This window comes from Trichoplusia ni, unplaced genomic scaffold (assembly GCF_003590095.1).
Source record: "Trichoplusia ni isolate ovarian cell line Hi5 unplaced genomic scaffold, tn1 tig00003674, whole genome shotgun sequence".
Taxonomy (NCBI): Eukaryota; Metazoa; Arthropoda; class Insecta; order Lepidoptera; family Noctuidae; genus Trichoplusia; species Trichoplusia ni.
Genome location: NW_020800435.1, coordinates 52,142 through 65,907, shown reverse-complemented (window position 1 = coordinate 65,907; position 13,766 = coordinate 52,142). Strand labels below are relative to the sequence as shown.

The following is a 13,766-nucleotide window of genomic DNA, read 5'->3' as shown; positions in this document are numbered from 1 at the left end:
GATAAAAAAGGCCTTACAATATGTGAAACATGGATAATTTAAAAGATTCCTATTAGCCTCCGTTTCCTATGACTCCCAGCTAACCTATATACTCCGATCATAATATTCCTTACAAGTAAAATGACGCTTTGATCTATATTTTCAATCAGTACGTCAATGTCAGATTATAAAAACAAGTTGCAAATCAATACACCCAAACACGATATGTCAATAAGTACCAAATAAATAAACATTCTAAAAGTTTCTGAATTAGTCGTCGTGATTAAAACTATCGATAAATATGTTTCGAGTTCCCATAGCTCGCACAAGCATCTTTGTAATTAGTAACGTTGAAAGTCGCAAAATAATCATCATGTATAAACCTGACTATGTTTTCTATAGAGCAGAGGTATGTATCGTAAGTTTTCACATCATCTATGGGGTCTACAAACTCTCATGACAATATTTTGCCTGGTCTTACAAAAACTAAGCTTATTTGTCACATCCTCTCCGTTATAAAACGACTCGGAAGTAAAAATCTTGTGCGACAGCTTTCCGCTTCGTGAACTTAAATTCGTCGCGTAAATCCTTCTTTCTGTAAACCTCGAATATCAGTCTCGATGCGTATTGTTATGTTGTAATGTTGGTAGTTGTGTAAACCTAACGCTAAGACTAACGCTTGTAGGGTCTTGTCGTGTCCGGAGTAAACGACGAATTTCGGTTTATTTTCGGAGATCATTCGTATCATATTTTGGACGATGTTGTGTATCAAGCCGTAAGCAACGAGCAAGCCTCTTCGTCTGTTGTTAATGTCTTTGACGTCTTGTCTGTAGATCCATTCCAAATACGCGAATACAGACATGGCGTGTTCCTTCTTGATGCAGAAGTCTTCGGAGCTTTCTGGGTGTCGGTTCTTTGTAATCTTCGTCAAAGTCCGTATCCATTCGTGCGTCGTTCGGGAAATTAAAATCTGCGTCTAAATTCTTTTTGACTATAACGACATCTTCGTACCCGTCGGCATTGTCTAAGTACCGTTGCTGGTAATACAGCAGCTTTTCCCTTTCCATCTGAGCGTCGAAATCTAGAGGTGCTTTTTGTTTGGTATCGTAATATTTGCCTATGATGTCCCTTGCCTTTCTGCCTATCTCGTTGTTGAAGTCCATTTGGTTGTTTATGTAGTCTAGTTCCATGTTCAGCGTGTCTATGTCGACGTCTAGGACTTTTCTAGAAGGAACAGTGTTTTCGCGTAACTTTGTGTGTTTTTTGTCTAATGAGAGTTTCTTACTCGGTGCTTTGGGTTTCTCTGTGCAGGGGAAGGGCGCGTCGTGGCACATGTAGGCAAGGAGGGCGCCACCTACTTCGCTTGCTTCCGTTTTCTCTTGAGATTCGAATAAAACTTTCGCCAGCTTCTTAACCAGTTCTTTGATGGCGGGGTGCGAGTCCAGGCGGTTCTTATTTGCGGTGTGTATTTTTCTGAAATGAAAATAAGTTAAGATTACTTTTTTCATTAACTACCCTCTGTCGTTTACGTCTAGACCTAACAGATTTTCTTTTTTTTTGCAAAATGTTTTTAGGAATTTACGCATTTAACTGAGAAAAAGCGGCATAGTTAAAAATACCTATTTATAGTATAGGTATAATTTAACGTTCGCATTAGTGCTTAATGTAAGTAAACTTAAAAATTGCTAACTGGACGTTGGGTTTAAGACTTTTTAAGGACAAGCCTACAGCACATTCCCGTACTTGCAACTCCCGTAAGCTAGATCTACAATGAAACCAAATAATATCCCAAAAAAATTCAAGTACTGTGTATCCCAAAAAAAAAATCCACAATTTATCAAAGGTAGTAAACATGAGGAGTATGATGGTTCCTCTTACTTGTTGAGCACATGATGCGCTGCGCAGGCGCAGTCCCGGAAGCAGAAGGCGACGCTGTGCGCCTCGCGAGCGGCGGCGGCGCGCGCCCCCGCGGCCCGCGCCGCCGCGCCCCACCACAGCGCCGCCAGCGACTGGAACGTGCGCCGGTAGCGGGTGCTGTACGACACCACCAGCCCTGCAGCATCACACACCACACCACATCATCATCAGCATCATAATATAGCTTTTCCAGTTTCCACACCACACCACATCAGCAACTATGTTGAGGTCGGCTTACAGTCTAACCGGATTCAGCTAAATACCAGTGTTTTACAAGGAGCAACTGACTATCTGGCCTTCTCAACCCAGATACTAGGGTAACACGATACCCCTTAGACCGAACCCTCTTCAATCTGGACGAAATTTCAAGCTACCTTACAAATTTAAGGGTAATGCGTGTTATGCGCTTTTGTCCTGTTTTTTTAAACTAATAACCATAGAACTTTAAAATACGAACTTCTATTTTAGTATTTCCCCATATCGTAACACATTTCCTAGTAAGGCAGGGTAAAACCTAATTTCTTGTGAAAACTACGTACCTGAGTCTTTCTTCCCTTGAGGATCTACCACATCCAGGTTCAACTTCTCCCCGTAAGCCTCCTTTAAGATTTTACCTAGAAACATAAAACAACATTTTTAATTCTTTCAGAACAATATCTGAATTATACAAAATTAAGAACTACTAACAATCACATTCTGAACAAAAATAACTACTCGCGTTTTTGCCCTCAAATTAACCTTTCTTTATAAAGGAATTTCATTAAAGAAAACTACTCTCGCAATAAGGAATTTAGTCATGGTCCCCCGGGCTATTACAAATATTCAAACCACGTGCACAAAGACACCCAGAATGTTCGGGGCTCACATAAATGCTTATCCTACGCGAGGATCGAACGAGCGACTCAACATACCAACAGTGATCATTTGCAGCAAGCCGCGCGGCGTGAGCTGTCCGAGCGCGCAGCGAGTGCCGGCCGTGCGCACGGGCAGCGACGGGAAGTTGTGGAAGGGGCCCGCCACCGACACCCACCACGCGCGACCCGACGAACTGGCGTTAGCCACGTACTCCTCGTAACTGGTACATCAAGAAAATTATTACAGATACAATTTACAGGTATACATGTACACACGTTTACACTAGAGAGAGAAGAAGAATTCACCATCTGTTAAAGCTAATTATTTCTTCAGCTTGGCTTTTGGCCTTTCTTTTTTTGCCGTAGTGAAACGCTTCGCACTTTAGCCAGAACCACGGGAATGTTCGCGCCTGCTCAGCGCCACTCTGGCCTTGTTTCTTTGGCCTAGCAACGTGTAATGTTTTTCCGGCGGTTTAGCGATGAAGGTAAACATTTTTACAACAATAATAATACACATTCGATCAACACTATCTAGTCTCATACAAACATACGTCATACGTCAAACATAATATATTTCGTAACCACTGAAGTTGGACTGTTTCAAGGAACTGTGGTTGACCCCTTGGCTGACATCTTGTAGACAAGGAGTTAATCTTAACTCAGCATCAAACTGTATCTCGGCTTTCTCTTTGGGCAAAAGATATCCTTGTAGGCATACAATAGTAAATCTATGTAATAATACCTTTTTAGTAGCGGTGAGGGGGATGAGCATCACAGGGTAACTTGTCTCCATTTTTAAGGTGTGTCAAAGGTCCCCTGTCCCCATGTCGGGTCACAACCAGGGCGCCTTGTAGCAACCATGTGTCACTGTCAACAACAGCTGAAAATTTGAATGTATTGTTAGTTTTGGTACTGAAATTCTAAACTACATTTTTGCATGTTTATTTAGTATAGTTAAACAGAAAATATTGACTAAATGACCTAACTCTGATGCAGACATAACTCTTTGTCTATCTATCTGTCTGTCCGTCTGTGGTAACATAGCTCCTGAACAGAGTAAGCTGTTTAACCTATTTAATTACTCTGTATATAAGATGAAATACATGGAATATTCTTACACATGAGTAATAAAAATTGATTAAGACATTAACAAGTCAATAGGTATTTTTCTTAAAAGTTTTATTTTAATAAAAGTAATAGGTAGGTGTTTATGTCTAACTTGAATAAAGTTTTATTTCTACCTTCAGATCCTCTGACTATACTGTCGGGTGGGCTGCAGGCTCTCAGGTAAATCCTTCTGAACTTAGCATCACTCTTAGATATGTATTCATTTTGTATGACTTTCTTCACTGCAATAGTTTCTTCCCCCAATGACATGTATTTATACATTACTGAAAAAAATTATACAACTTCATTTGATTATAGCTATGATTTTTTTTTTATTTAACATTGAGTGATTTAAAATAATTAGTACGCCAAGATTATTAAGCCTTTTTAATGTACCTAAACAAAGGAAGTACAGACAATTTCATTTCTTATTATTAAATGCATATGGATATCACAAAAATGCAAAAGAGGTATAGTATCACTTAGGTTGTATTAACACATTTTTAATTGTAAAACAAAACTTTTTTTACTAAAGGTTGTTATGAGGCCTGGGTGGATACTACTTCCCATAAAAGAATATAAGAAATAACAATCACAATTTAATATTATTTATTACTTTTTGGCAACTTGATGTGCAATAAAAATACCTGTGATTAAAAATAAGATCCAAACACTCATTCCCAGGTAACAATAAAATGCTCTGTGGTGAAAAGAAAACTTCATCATTTCACTGAAGATCTTACTTCTATTTGCAAAATTCGACATTGTTGATAACTATCGCATTATTTATTCTACTATTATGGCATACAAATTATAATTAATTCACATTTTGATATAAGCCAATATAGGGAAATTAAGTAAACATGAATTTATAACCAGTCCAGAAAATAAAAGAAACGAGGCAAATATAAATAATCATTGTAAGTATTTGTTATTCTTATTTTTATTAATGTAAACAATTATTTTATTTTCTGACACAACAACAATAAACAATCGATCGACGATAGGGTTTTAACTTTTTTATTACCACAGATGATACTATAATCTTACACTTCATAGACTGACACAACAACAAACTGAATCAAAATCTAAATTTCAATATTTTTATCGGTAAATAACTCTATAAAATATTTTTATTGGTGTCAAATATAAAATTATTAATTACGTGCAATAAATGTAATGAACCAATCAATAAATCAATTTAGTATCAAAAAATGTTTTATCAGCGAATGTTAGTGGTTTTATAACATGATCTCAGTTTTGGAATACAGCAGCGTAAATTAAGAATACCTCATTAAGGCGTAACCGCACGCAATCGCACGCGGGAAATTTAAAAACGCGTGATCAGATTGCGAGCGACGAGCGACCATGAGGTTACTTAGCTTAAACTACCATAATTTTGAAGTCTTTTCTACCTTGTACTTCTGGCTTCTGAATTCAGAGGCTACGGCAGATGTGTGAAAAAGCCAGTATCTAGCTCATATATTTGTTATAAATGACATCACCAGTGTCAAAACTGTCAAACTTGTCGTTACTTGTTTTGATTTTATAGTAGTAAAATTTTACATACTTGCCGGGAAAACAAAAATAAGAAAAAGTAAATTAAATCTGCTAATAGTATTTATAAGCAGGTGACAAAATGGCACGCAGTTTATCTCAAGGTACAATGATCGTACTGGACGTAGGAAGAAATGTAAACACTAAAGAAGAAAATGAAAAAAGTTTCTTTGAAAGAGCAAAAGGATGCACAGGTCGTATTATAGAACGCAAAATATTAAGCGATGGTAAAGACTTAGTCGGTGTCATTCTATTAGGTTCTAAAACAACCAACAATAATATGGCAAAACAATATGATGGTGCTTTTAAACACATTGAAGTTTTATCTGAAATGCAGACACCTACTTGGAAAATGATAAGGAATTTACCGGACAAGGTTGGTAATACTTAGTTTATTTATTTATTAAGGGAAAACAAACAATGATGATCAATAAGAGATAAACATAAAAGGCAGTTCTTGTTGTACACTTATGAATATCAAACTACATTTGATAAGTTACTCAAGAAGGTGGTTATCTTGGTGAGTAATGTCTAAAAACTTGGTTGAAATAAAAAGATACTTGTAATTTAAAACATCAATGATGATTCGTTTATTTATTTAATATGTTTGTGTATAAAAAATGCAATTGTCCAACTTTTTACGTACATAACTGAACCAATAAGTTCAGGACAAAACATGTACCTTAACTTAAATGGCACTCTACTCAATTTGAAAAGAGATTCTAATCAGAGTCATCAGACCAACTTAATTGTTGCAAAGATTATTGTATTATTAAAAATAAAAACATCTTTGCGACAATTTCTTTCGAACATTACAGAACTTATAACATCTTGAATAATTTTCAGCCTGCAGTATTACATAAAATATTATTATACCTTTCAACTTAATAATTACTTTCTCCCATTATTTCAGCCGTCAGAAACCAGAGGTGATTGGTTTGATTCATTAATAGTAGCAGCTGATTATTATAAGAATATAATCAGTGGTGTGAAGTTTGCAAGTAAGAAAATAATATTGATGACTAATTTTAAAAGGAAGACCTCATTTGATCCTGATAATCTTGAAGAGGTAATTATGTTTCAAGTGTTAAATAAATGTTTAGTATTATTTCTGCATATATATATACATTGTCAAGTAAATAAGTGGTTCATAGTGATTGCTGCAGAAAACTCATTTAATTTTACAGAATGCATTGTCAGATATTCATTATTATTTGGGAGTAACTACTTGGTAGCAAGTAACTACTTATTATTCTTTATAAAGCATGTGTTTAGTAGTTCAAAAATTAATATTTAATTAATTGTTAGAAGCATTCAAACATCTTCCTGAAGAGAAATTTCTTCCAGAAGACATAATTTTGGAAAGCAGCATGTAAGTATTATATTCTTTCTTAATTTCATCCAAATTTTCAGGTCTTGAATGGTTTCAAAGAAGAGGGCTATGAAGTTTTTGTAGTTGGTCCAGACATATACTCCAAGGAGAATGACAGTGAAGATACTGCTCTAGCCAGACAGTTTGTGGAGGCTACAGATGGTGCAACATCAACACTAGACAGCATCATGAAGCATGAACTACTCTTCCACAGAAAGAAAATTGTCAATGCCTCACCTTGGAATGTAGACCTAAGTATTGGCCCAAACATAAAAATCCCTGTATCTACATTCATCAAACTCAGAGATGAACCGGTTGTCAAAACTTGGAAAAAAGCTGTCAAAGATCCCGTTACATCTACAGCCAGCACATTTGAAGCAGTGGAAAAAAGAAAAGAATACATTAATCCAGAAAACCAAAGTACTGTTAAGATTCAGGATAAAATCCAAGGCTATCACTATGGCCAAACCATCATACCTTTTACTGACTTGGATAAAACAATGCTGTACCAGCCCGGAGAGAAATGCCTGTCTGTGTATGGTTTCACTCATGCTGATAATATCAGTTGGCAGAATTTAACTGGTGATGGTCTGTCTTATGTATTTGCCAGGAAAGGTGATAAGAATGCACAGAAAGCTATCAGATGCCTTGTGGAATGCCTGCATGAACTAAATCTTGTTGGGATTGTTAGAAAAGTTCACAACAATAATAATGCACCCAAAATGTTTGCATTAATGCCTGTTATTGATACAAATAATTATGTCTGTCTCTCAATGATTGCTTTGAGTTACAAGGAGGAGATAAAGCAAATGTCATTCCCAGCAACCAATTTAAAAAAGTATTCTTGCACCCCCGAACAAGTCAATGCTTTTAAAGATTTAATTAATGCCATGGACTTGACGCAGGCTTATGATGACACATATGATGATAAGGAAGCTTTCCCTATAGCTGAGTGTATCAGCCCTGCAGCCCAGTATGTGCTAGATTGCATAGCATTCCGAGCATTAAATCCTGGTAAACCCTTACCTAAACCAAGAGAGGAAGTCATGAGTCTCTTCCAAGTGCCTCCCTTGCTAGAAGAGAATGCACGAAAACCTATAGAGAAAATTAAGAGTTTATTCACATTAAACAAAGTAGAAGTGAAGAAGAGGAAAAACAAGAATGTTGTCTTGGATATTGATCAGATTCAAGCACCACTTGGTGACTTCCAACCAGATACCACAGACATTCCAAACATGCCGAAAGTTCAATTGCCTATTAATGAGAATGAAGTTGACAACATTCACAAAATAAGTACCATTAATCCTGTTGAAGACTTCAAAGTGCTTCAAGGCAAGAATAAACCTTTGTCCGAGTTGGCTCCAGGAATGATAAAAGCAATTGAAAGTTTGATTTACAATAATATTGATGGAAACTATACTAAAGCATTAGATGCTATGAAACATTTGAGATCTGAATTTCTTAAGTCTGACCCTAAAGACTACAATGATTGGATGCGTAAATTTAAATCAGATTTGGCTAAATGTGATAACAACCAAGTATTATGTTTGATTATGGAGAAGCAAGTCAGTTTTATACTGAAGGAAGAAAATAGTGCAAGCACCTATGAAGATGAACTCAGTCATGAAGATAGCCAGCTTTATGAAAACGACACCATTCCTAATTCCGCTGAATTGACTATCAGTACTGATGTTCAAAATATGTTCGATGATTAATCTGTTTACTTTCACAATTCATCAATACTAAGTACAAGTGTGATAATGTCTACCTATTGTTATTGTTTATAAATATAATTATTTTCATACTAAATTTTGTTTAATTGAATTAGCCTATGAAATAATACTCCAACAATTAGGCCTGAATATTTAATAGTATTTGAATAAAATCTAAAATTCAAATTTGCACACAATAAATTCATGTTAATTTTGTCTTAGGAATAAGTTATGGGATGGTCCTTTGAGCAATCATTGTACTCCTGTCGGGCTTATTTTGTTTTGCGAGTGAAGCAGCTCCAGGAACTCCTGTAGTGACAAGTCCTCCTGGCAGTCTGTGTCGAGATCGTGCTCTAGTTGCGCCTCCATCGAGTTGGCCTCAGGGCTGAGGACTATGTTTTCGTCCAGTACGACGTGGTTTAGCCGAGACTTGAGGCTCTGGAGGATCTCTTCCAGTTCCAAACACTTGTTTCTGATGGACGTGCCGAGGTCTGACGAGGGATCTATGTCGTCAATTGTAGCGTTCTCCGAGAAAGAGTTCGCTGGAGTTCGCGTCCGCGGCGGCTGTATCATGCTAAATATGTTGTCAGGTATACCGTGCCCATTTCTCGCGGCGTCCGGGGATCGCGATTCTGTAAACTCTGCGAGTATTTCGTCAATAATATCCTCAGCGTTTTGTCGCGGATCCACCACTTCTTCTGATAAATCAGCGCCGCTCTCGCTGTTTATCATTTTATTATTCGAGTCCAGTTTCATGATTACGCTGTAACGCTGACCCAAAATATCGATTCGTTATCAAAATAAATAATAAATAAGAAAGAGAGTCGTCGACGAAAGTCAGATGATTGATATTTTTTTAATTTCATTCACTGGCCCTGACTTTGTGGCCTTTTGCCATACAAATAAACTGTGTTGCTAGTCTTGAGAAGTTGATAAAAACTACTAAAGAACAAGTGTACATACTAATATTACGTTTTTAAAACGTTATTAAATCTAAAATTAGATCAGTTGTTACAGAAGCGACGTTGTGGGAAGAAGAGGTCCAGATAAGCTTCTTTTCGCAACTTCTTTACTATTTCTTCGCTCTTCATAATCTTGAGGGCGGCCTTGCAACTGTTGTGCGCGTGCGCGAAGAAACAATCCCTGACCGACTGTGTAACAAAAGAAAAACGTTTAGGATAAGGACTGAGAAATTATCATAAAATTACAATATCAAGACAGCATTAACATAACATCAATGAAATATATTCTTTAGGGGATATACCTTGAATTCCGCGAGTTTGGCGCCTTGGAATTTAGACAGGCAATGTTTGAACAATCGAGTATAATGTTTTCTGCATAGGAATATTCTATTTTCATATTGCCAGTAGTCACCCTGTTGAGAACAGGAGCAGCCGCACACACCGCATTCATCCAAATTGTATGGGACACATTTTATCTAAATCGAAACAAACACATAAGTCAACAAAAATCAGTGTCTAAGGTACAGGATAAATGTTTACAAACGGGAGTACAGACGGTTGTTAAATGATAGTCACGGATGCGGTATCACAAGACCCACATTGGTAGGCCGCTGGATTACGAGGATAGGCTGATATATGGAAGATGTTGTCATGTCAATATTGCGTCAGTTCAAATCTCGTCAACTTACCTCTACAGCACATCGCAGTATCTTCTTTCCAGAGAAGGCGTAAGCGAACTTCATTTGACGTTTAATGTATTCAGGACAATAGTCACATGGTCTGCAAAAGTCAGAGAAAAGATTGTTAGGCACCTATATTCTCAAACCCGTCGTACGATCAGCAGTAGAAATCGATCAACCCCTCAGTTTTTATAACAACAGTACACGAGTAAGTGCAATGAAAAGATGTTGTTTTGTTTTGTGAAAAAAAGAGGCTTGACATCTATCTAGTCAGAGGCAAATTGCCCTGAAATCCCGGTAGGCCTGGGCTTAGGACGGCAAAAGTTAGTCTTCTCTTGTATGGAGATTATGATTTTTAAAGTCTTCTCATTAATTTGTCCTGACCTGACAATTAATACTAAACCACAATTCCTATATCTTTGTAACTGTTGCTAGCATTTAAATCTGATTGTATCTGATTCATAACTAACTTCAGTTTCTAAATATAATTAAAACGAATAATATTGTCTTACGCAGGGAAATTGGCTGGAGTAAAGAGGCCTTTGCGTTTGGAGGTCGCATTGAAAGGCGCACAGTTTTGCTTGAAAGGCGTCTTAGGCGGAGGCTCCCGCGGTGGTGGCTGGTATTCATGTCTCACCAACCAACGTGAGGTTTTTGCGCCCAAACCGTACTTACTTACGATCTGTATAGAATGAAATTTTAAAATATATAAATTAGCATGTTGTCAGGGCACTTTTAATAACCTAATTAATCTCAACAAAAACAAAGAAAAGAGTGATACCTAGGTAAACATTTCATTATTAAATTAGCATCACTTATTCATCTTATCCCTAGCCTATATGGCCTATATAAGGTTTTGATTACTACCCTGCTACATTTTTATTATACTACAAGGTCCTACTATCGACCTCACATGGACCATATTCATACCCATACATACCCTGTTCGTAACATCGTAGAATGCATCCCGATTGTTTTCATATGATCCTGGTCCGACGTTGTCTCTTACTTCCGTTGAAATGCGTCGCATAAAAGGACTTAAGCCAGGTCCTTTTCTCGGCAACACGGCCCGCTCCAGCGCTGACCCAAAACATATGCGTGGCGGTGGCTTTTTCGTCACATAATATTCAAAATCTATGAATAAAAGTGGGTGTCAAGAATTAAGTATTTCATTATGAGCTGAACGACCCATTTACGTGCTCATGTAAACGATAGGCCCTTATGATAAAGCACAAAACTTCTACCAGGAGCTCATCACGCACTCACTTACTATGGGGATGAGCTAATAATAAACATGATAGCAAATTGACAACCCACGAAAACAAGAGACTACCTCCTCAGCTCAACACTCAGGCAGGTTCTGAGTGCACCCCGTGGATAATTTTATTTTTAGCACTATATTTCATTAATTACCGCCATGATGAGTTTCGTCCATATTATTTGGAGCCAAATACCGGCGCTTGTACGGTCGCTGCATGTTTCCTTACCGGTAAACTTTAGGAATTTCTATCGCAATGCCTACCGAGTACCGACTAGATTCGCGGAGGTTTCGTGATTGTTTGGACGATAAAAAAATATGACGAATCCGACCATATTACGCTTTATTGGGGCGCACGCTCACTGCCTTGAGTACGGTGTTCCTAAAGCTAAGGAATGCAGGACATTCCGTTCACTAATAAAATATATTTGGAGTTCGGATAACACCCTTTTTTTATTACAAATCTAAATTGATATTACAAAGGTAAGTTTCGAGTGTTTACCACTTTGACTTAAAGTAATATATTACTGTGGTGGAAAAGTGACGACGCAACATAACGACGTAGAGCGATATTTATCCTTCACACCCATAATAATATTGTGTACTTTAAGACGTGTTGGAAGGCCATTAGTACTTCATCAAGAACGGAATTTTATATTTAATTCACTTGCTACATGTAGTTTACTTTCTCTACAACATAACATATTTCATGGTCACCCCAAAAAATCAGCAAACGGAACGAAGGAATCATTTGTTTATGACATGAAACTGAAAGACTTGAAAAAATGGTAAAGGTCGTGTCAATACGGAGAAATAGTTACCAAACATTGTCAAATGTTTATTTATTAAACGAACGCATGAATGTACTTACAATACTTGCTTAAGTATTTAAATTTATTACTTCACTGGCCTAGTTTTTAAAGACGTCTAAGTACTGTTTTTTATTGCAGTTCCTAATTTACTTTTTCAGTTTTTGATATAGCTACTTATTTTGGCTACTTTGATGACAATAACGCCAATAAAAAACGATACTTTTATATACTAGGTATTTACTGCTAGCATAGTGATTCTACTCATTGTAGAATTGTAGAAACGCATTTCGTTACAATAAACATACTTACTACAGAAATGCTACTTATGTTGTAAAAATTACACATAAATCTATCTTTTTTAACTTCAAAAAGTCAGATACAGATTAATGTAAGCATACTAAACTTCTATAGCTTATACGTGGCAGAATCTTACCTAAAGTTATATCCCAAGTCATTGTCTATTGAAAAAACTTCTTAACTATACTTGTGCCTTTTTTTTCTAAACCCAAGAGTGAAAAACTGCTGGAGGGAAAAAGGTTTTATTTCATTACTTCATTCGCCTAAATACTTTTACAAAACTTAAAACTAAATTTATCTATAACAGAAAGTGGTCTGAAAATGAAGAGGAAGACCTTGCCTAAAAAACTAGACCTTAGGAACCTCCCGAACCTCACAAAAAAACTGAAGAGAATCCGAGAGAACATAATTATTATTATTATTCATTATCTAAGTCTCTGTCCATCGAGACTTTTATTTTACACTAGCACCTTCGTTTTTTTTAATAATTATATGTACCGGCGCCAAGTCTTAATAAAAAATGCAGAACGGAATGAAAATCTCTATTTCCGACGTGCAAAAGGGAAATTTGATTGAGAGTTTTTATCCATGACTGTAGGTACCCTGCTATACAGCCTGTGTGAAAACGCATCTGTGTGAACAATTTGAGAGATAATTTCGTTATGAAGCGATTAAGTCGACGACTGACAGAATTGCTTCGTGTTTCATAGTCACGCAATGTTTTTAATGCATAGGTACGTTCATCAGGGTTTTTGTAGGTTGGCATTTAATACTTAAGTGTTTTTTGATGTTAATATATCGATAATATGTGCCTTATATAGTTATATCAAGAGAACCACTAGTACCTGGCATCAGTAAAAAAAAGCCAGTTGGCATAGTCTACCAAAAAAGTTTGTGTACCTTACCCTATTTAAGAACACAGTTATGGGTTTAGACTAAATGAGTGAACAAACATAAGTATTTTGCAAACCTGTTACTTTTTAACCAGCTCTTATAAAATAAAATGATCTACACGACACACCGCTGCATATCTTACAAAATCTTTGCAAAAATGACAATTTAGATTTTTTTGTTATGCCAAAATATACTGAGATCTGGGCTGAACTTGAAAACCTTCATGGTATTCATTTTCTGCTAAGTCTAAAAATTTAATTCCAGCATGAAAGATAATGTTAAACTTAACACTTGTAACCTGAAATTGCCTACAATTTTGTAAAAAGAGCGATCGATTATTTTATACTTTACCGCTTTTTTTTACT

The 13,766-nt window shown here is 36.5% G+C and overlaps 2 protein-coding genes and 1 pseudogene across 3 annotated transcripts; 1 reads left to right on the top strand and 2 right to left on the bottom strand.

Annotated features, from left to right (window-relative positions):
- Nucleotides 1-226: 226 nt before the first annotated feature.
- LOC113508040 lies at nt 227-4,782 on the bottom strand (annotated as a pseudogene).
- A 492-nt stretch (nt 4,783-5,274) lies between these two features.
- LOC113508035 (X-ray repair cross-complementing protein 5-like) lies at nt 5,275-8,595 on the top strand. The gene is made up of 3 exons (XM_026890991.1): nt 5,275-5,790; nt 6,328-6,483; nt 6,828-8,595. Exons 1-3 carry the CDS (start codon nt 5,497-5,499, stop codon nt 8,499-8,501), a joined length of 2,124 nt encoding a protein of 707 aa, XP_026746792.1. The 5' UTR covers nt 5,275-5,496; the 3' UTR covers nt 8,502-8,595.
- Nucleotides 8,596-8,637: 42 nt separating this feature from the next.
- Nucleotides 8,638-13,575, bottom strand: LOC113508038. 2 transcript variants are annotated; one of them, XM_026890994.1, is made up of 7 exons: nt 13,478-13,575; nt 12,644-12,732; nt 11,081-11,274; nt 10,653-10,822; nt 10,150-10,240; nt 9,763-9,936; nt 8,638-9,649 (listed from the first exon to the last, which is right to left on the bottom strand). In XM_026890994.1, exons 2-7 carry the CDS (start codon nt 12,663-12,665, stop codon nt 9,503-9,505), a joined length of 798 nt encoding a protein of 265 aa, XP_026746795.1. In that variant the 5' UTR covers nt 12,666-12,732; nt 13,478-13,575; the 3' UTR covers nt 8,638-9,502. The 2 variants fall into 2 exon arrangements, with proteins under 2 accessions (XP_026746795.1, XP_026746796.1); XM_026890995.1 differs by having other exon boundaries at nt 12,644-12,729.
- Nucleotides 13,576-13,766: the final 191 nt, after the last annotated feature.

Excerpts from the sequence above, each read along its gene's own strand:
- LOC113508035 (XM_026890991.1), top strand. The coding sequence starts at position 5,497 with ATGGCACGCAGTTTATCTCAAGGTACAATGATCGTACTGGACGTAGGA. Across the intron at positions 5,791-6,327 it reads TAAGGAATTTACCGGACAAG|CCGTCAGAAACCAGAGGTGA; the intron begins GTTGGTAATACT and ends CCATTATTTCAG. Across the intron at positions 6,484-6,827 it reads ATCCTGATAATCTTGAAGAG|GTCTTGAATGGTTTCAAAGA; the intron begins GTAATTATGTTT and ends CCAAATTTTCAG.
- LOC113508038 (XM_026890994.1), bottom strand. The coding sequence starts at position 12,665 with ATGACTTGGGATATAACTTTAG. Across the intron at positions 11,275-12,643 it reads GACTTGGGATATAACTTTAG|ATTTTGAATATTATGTGACG; the intron begins GTAAGATTCTGC and ends TTTTATTCATAG. Across the intron at positions 10,823-11,080 it reads TCTACGATGTTACGAACAGG|ATCGTAAGTAAGTACGGTTT; the intron begins GTATGTATGGGT and ends CATTCTATACAG.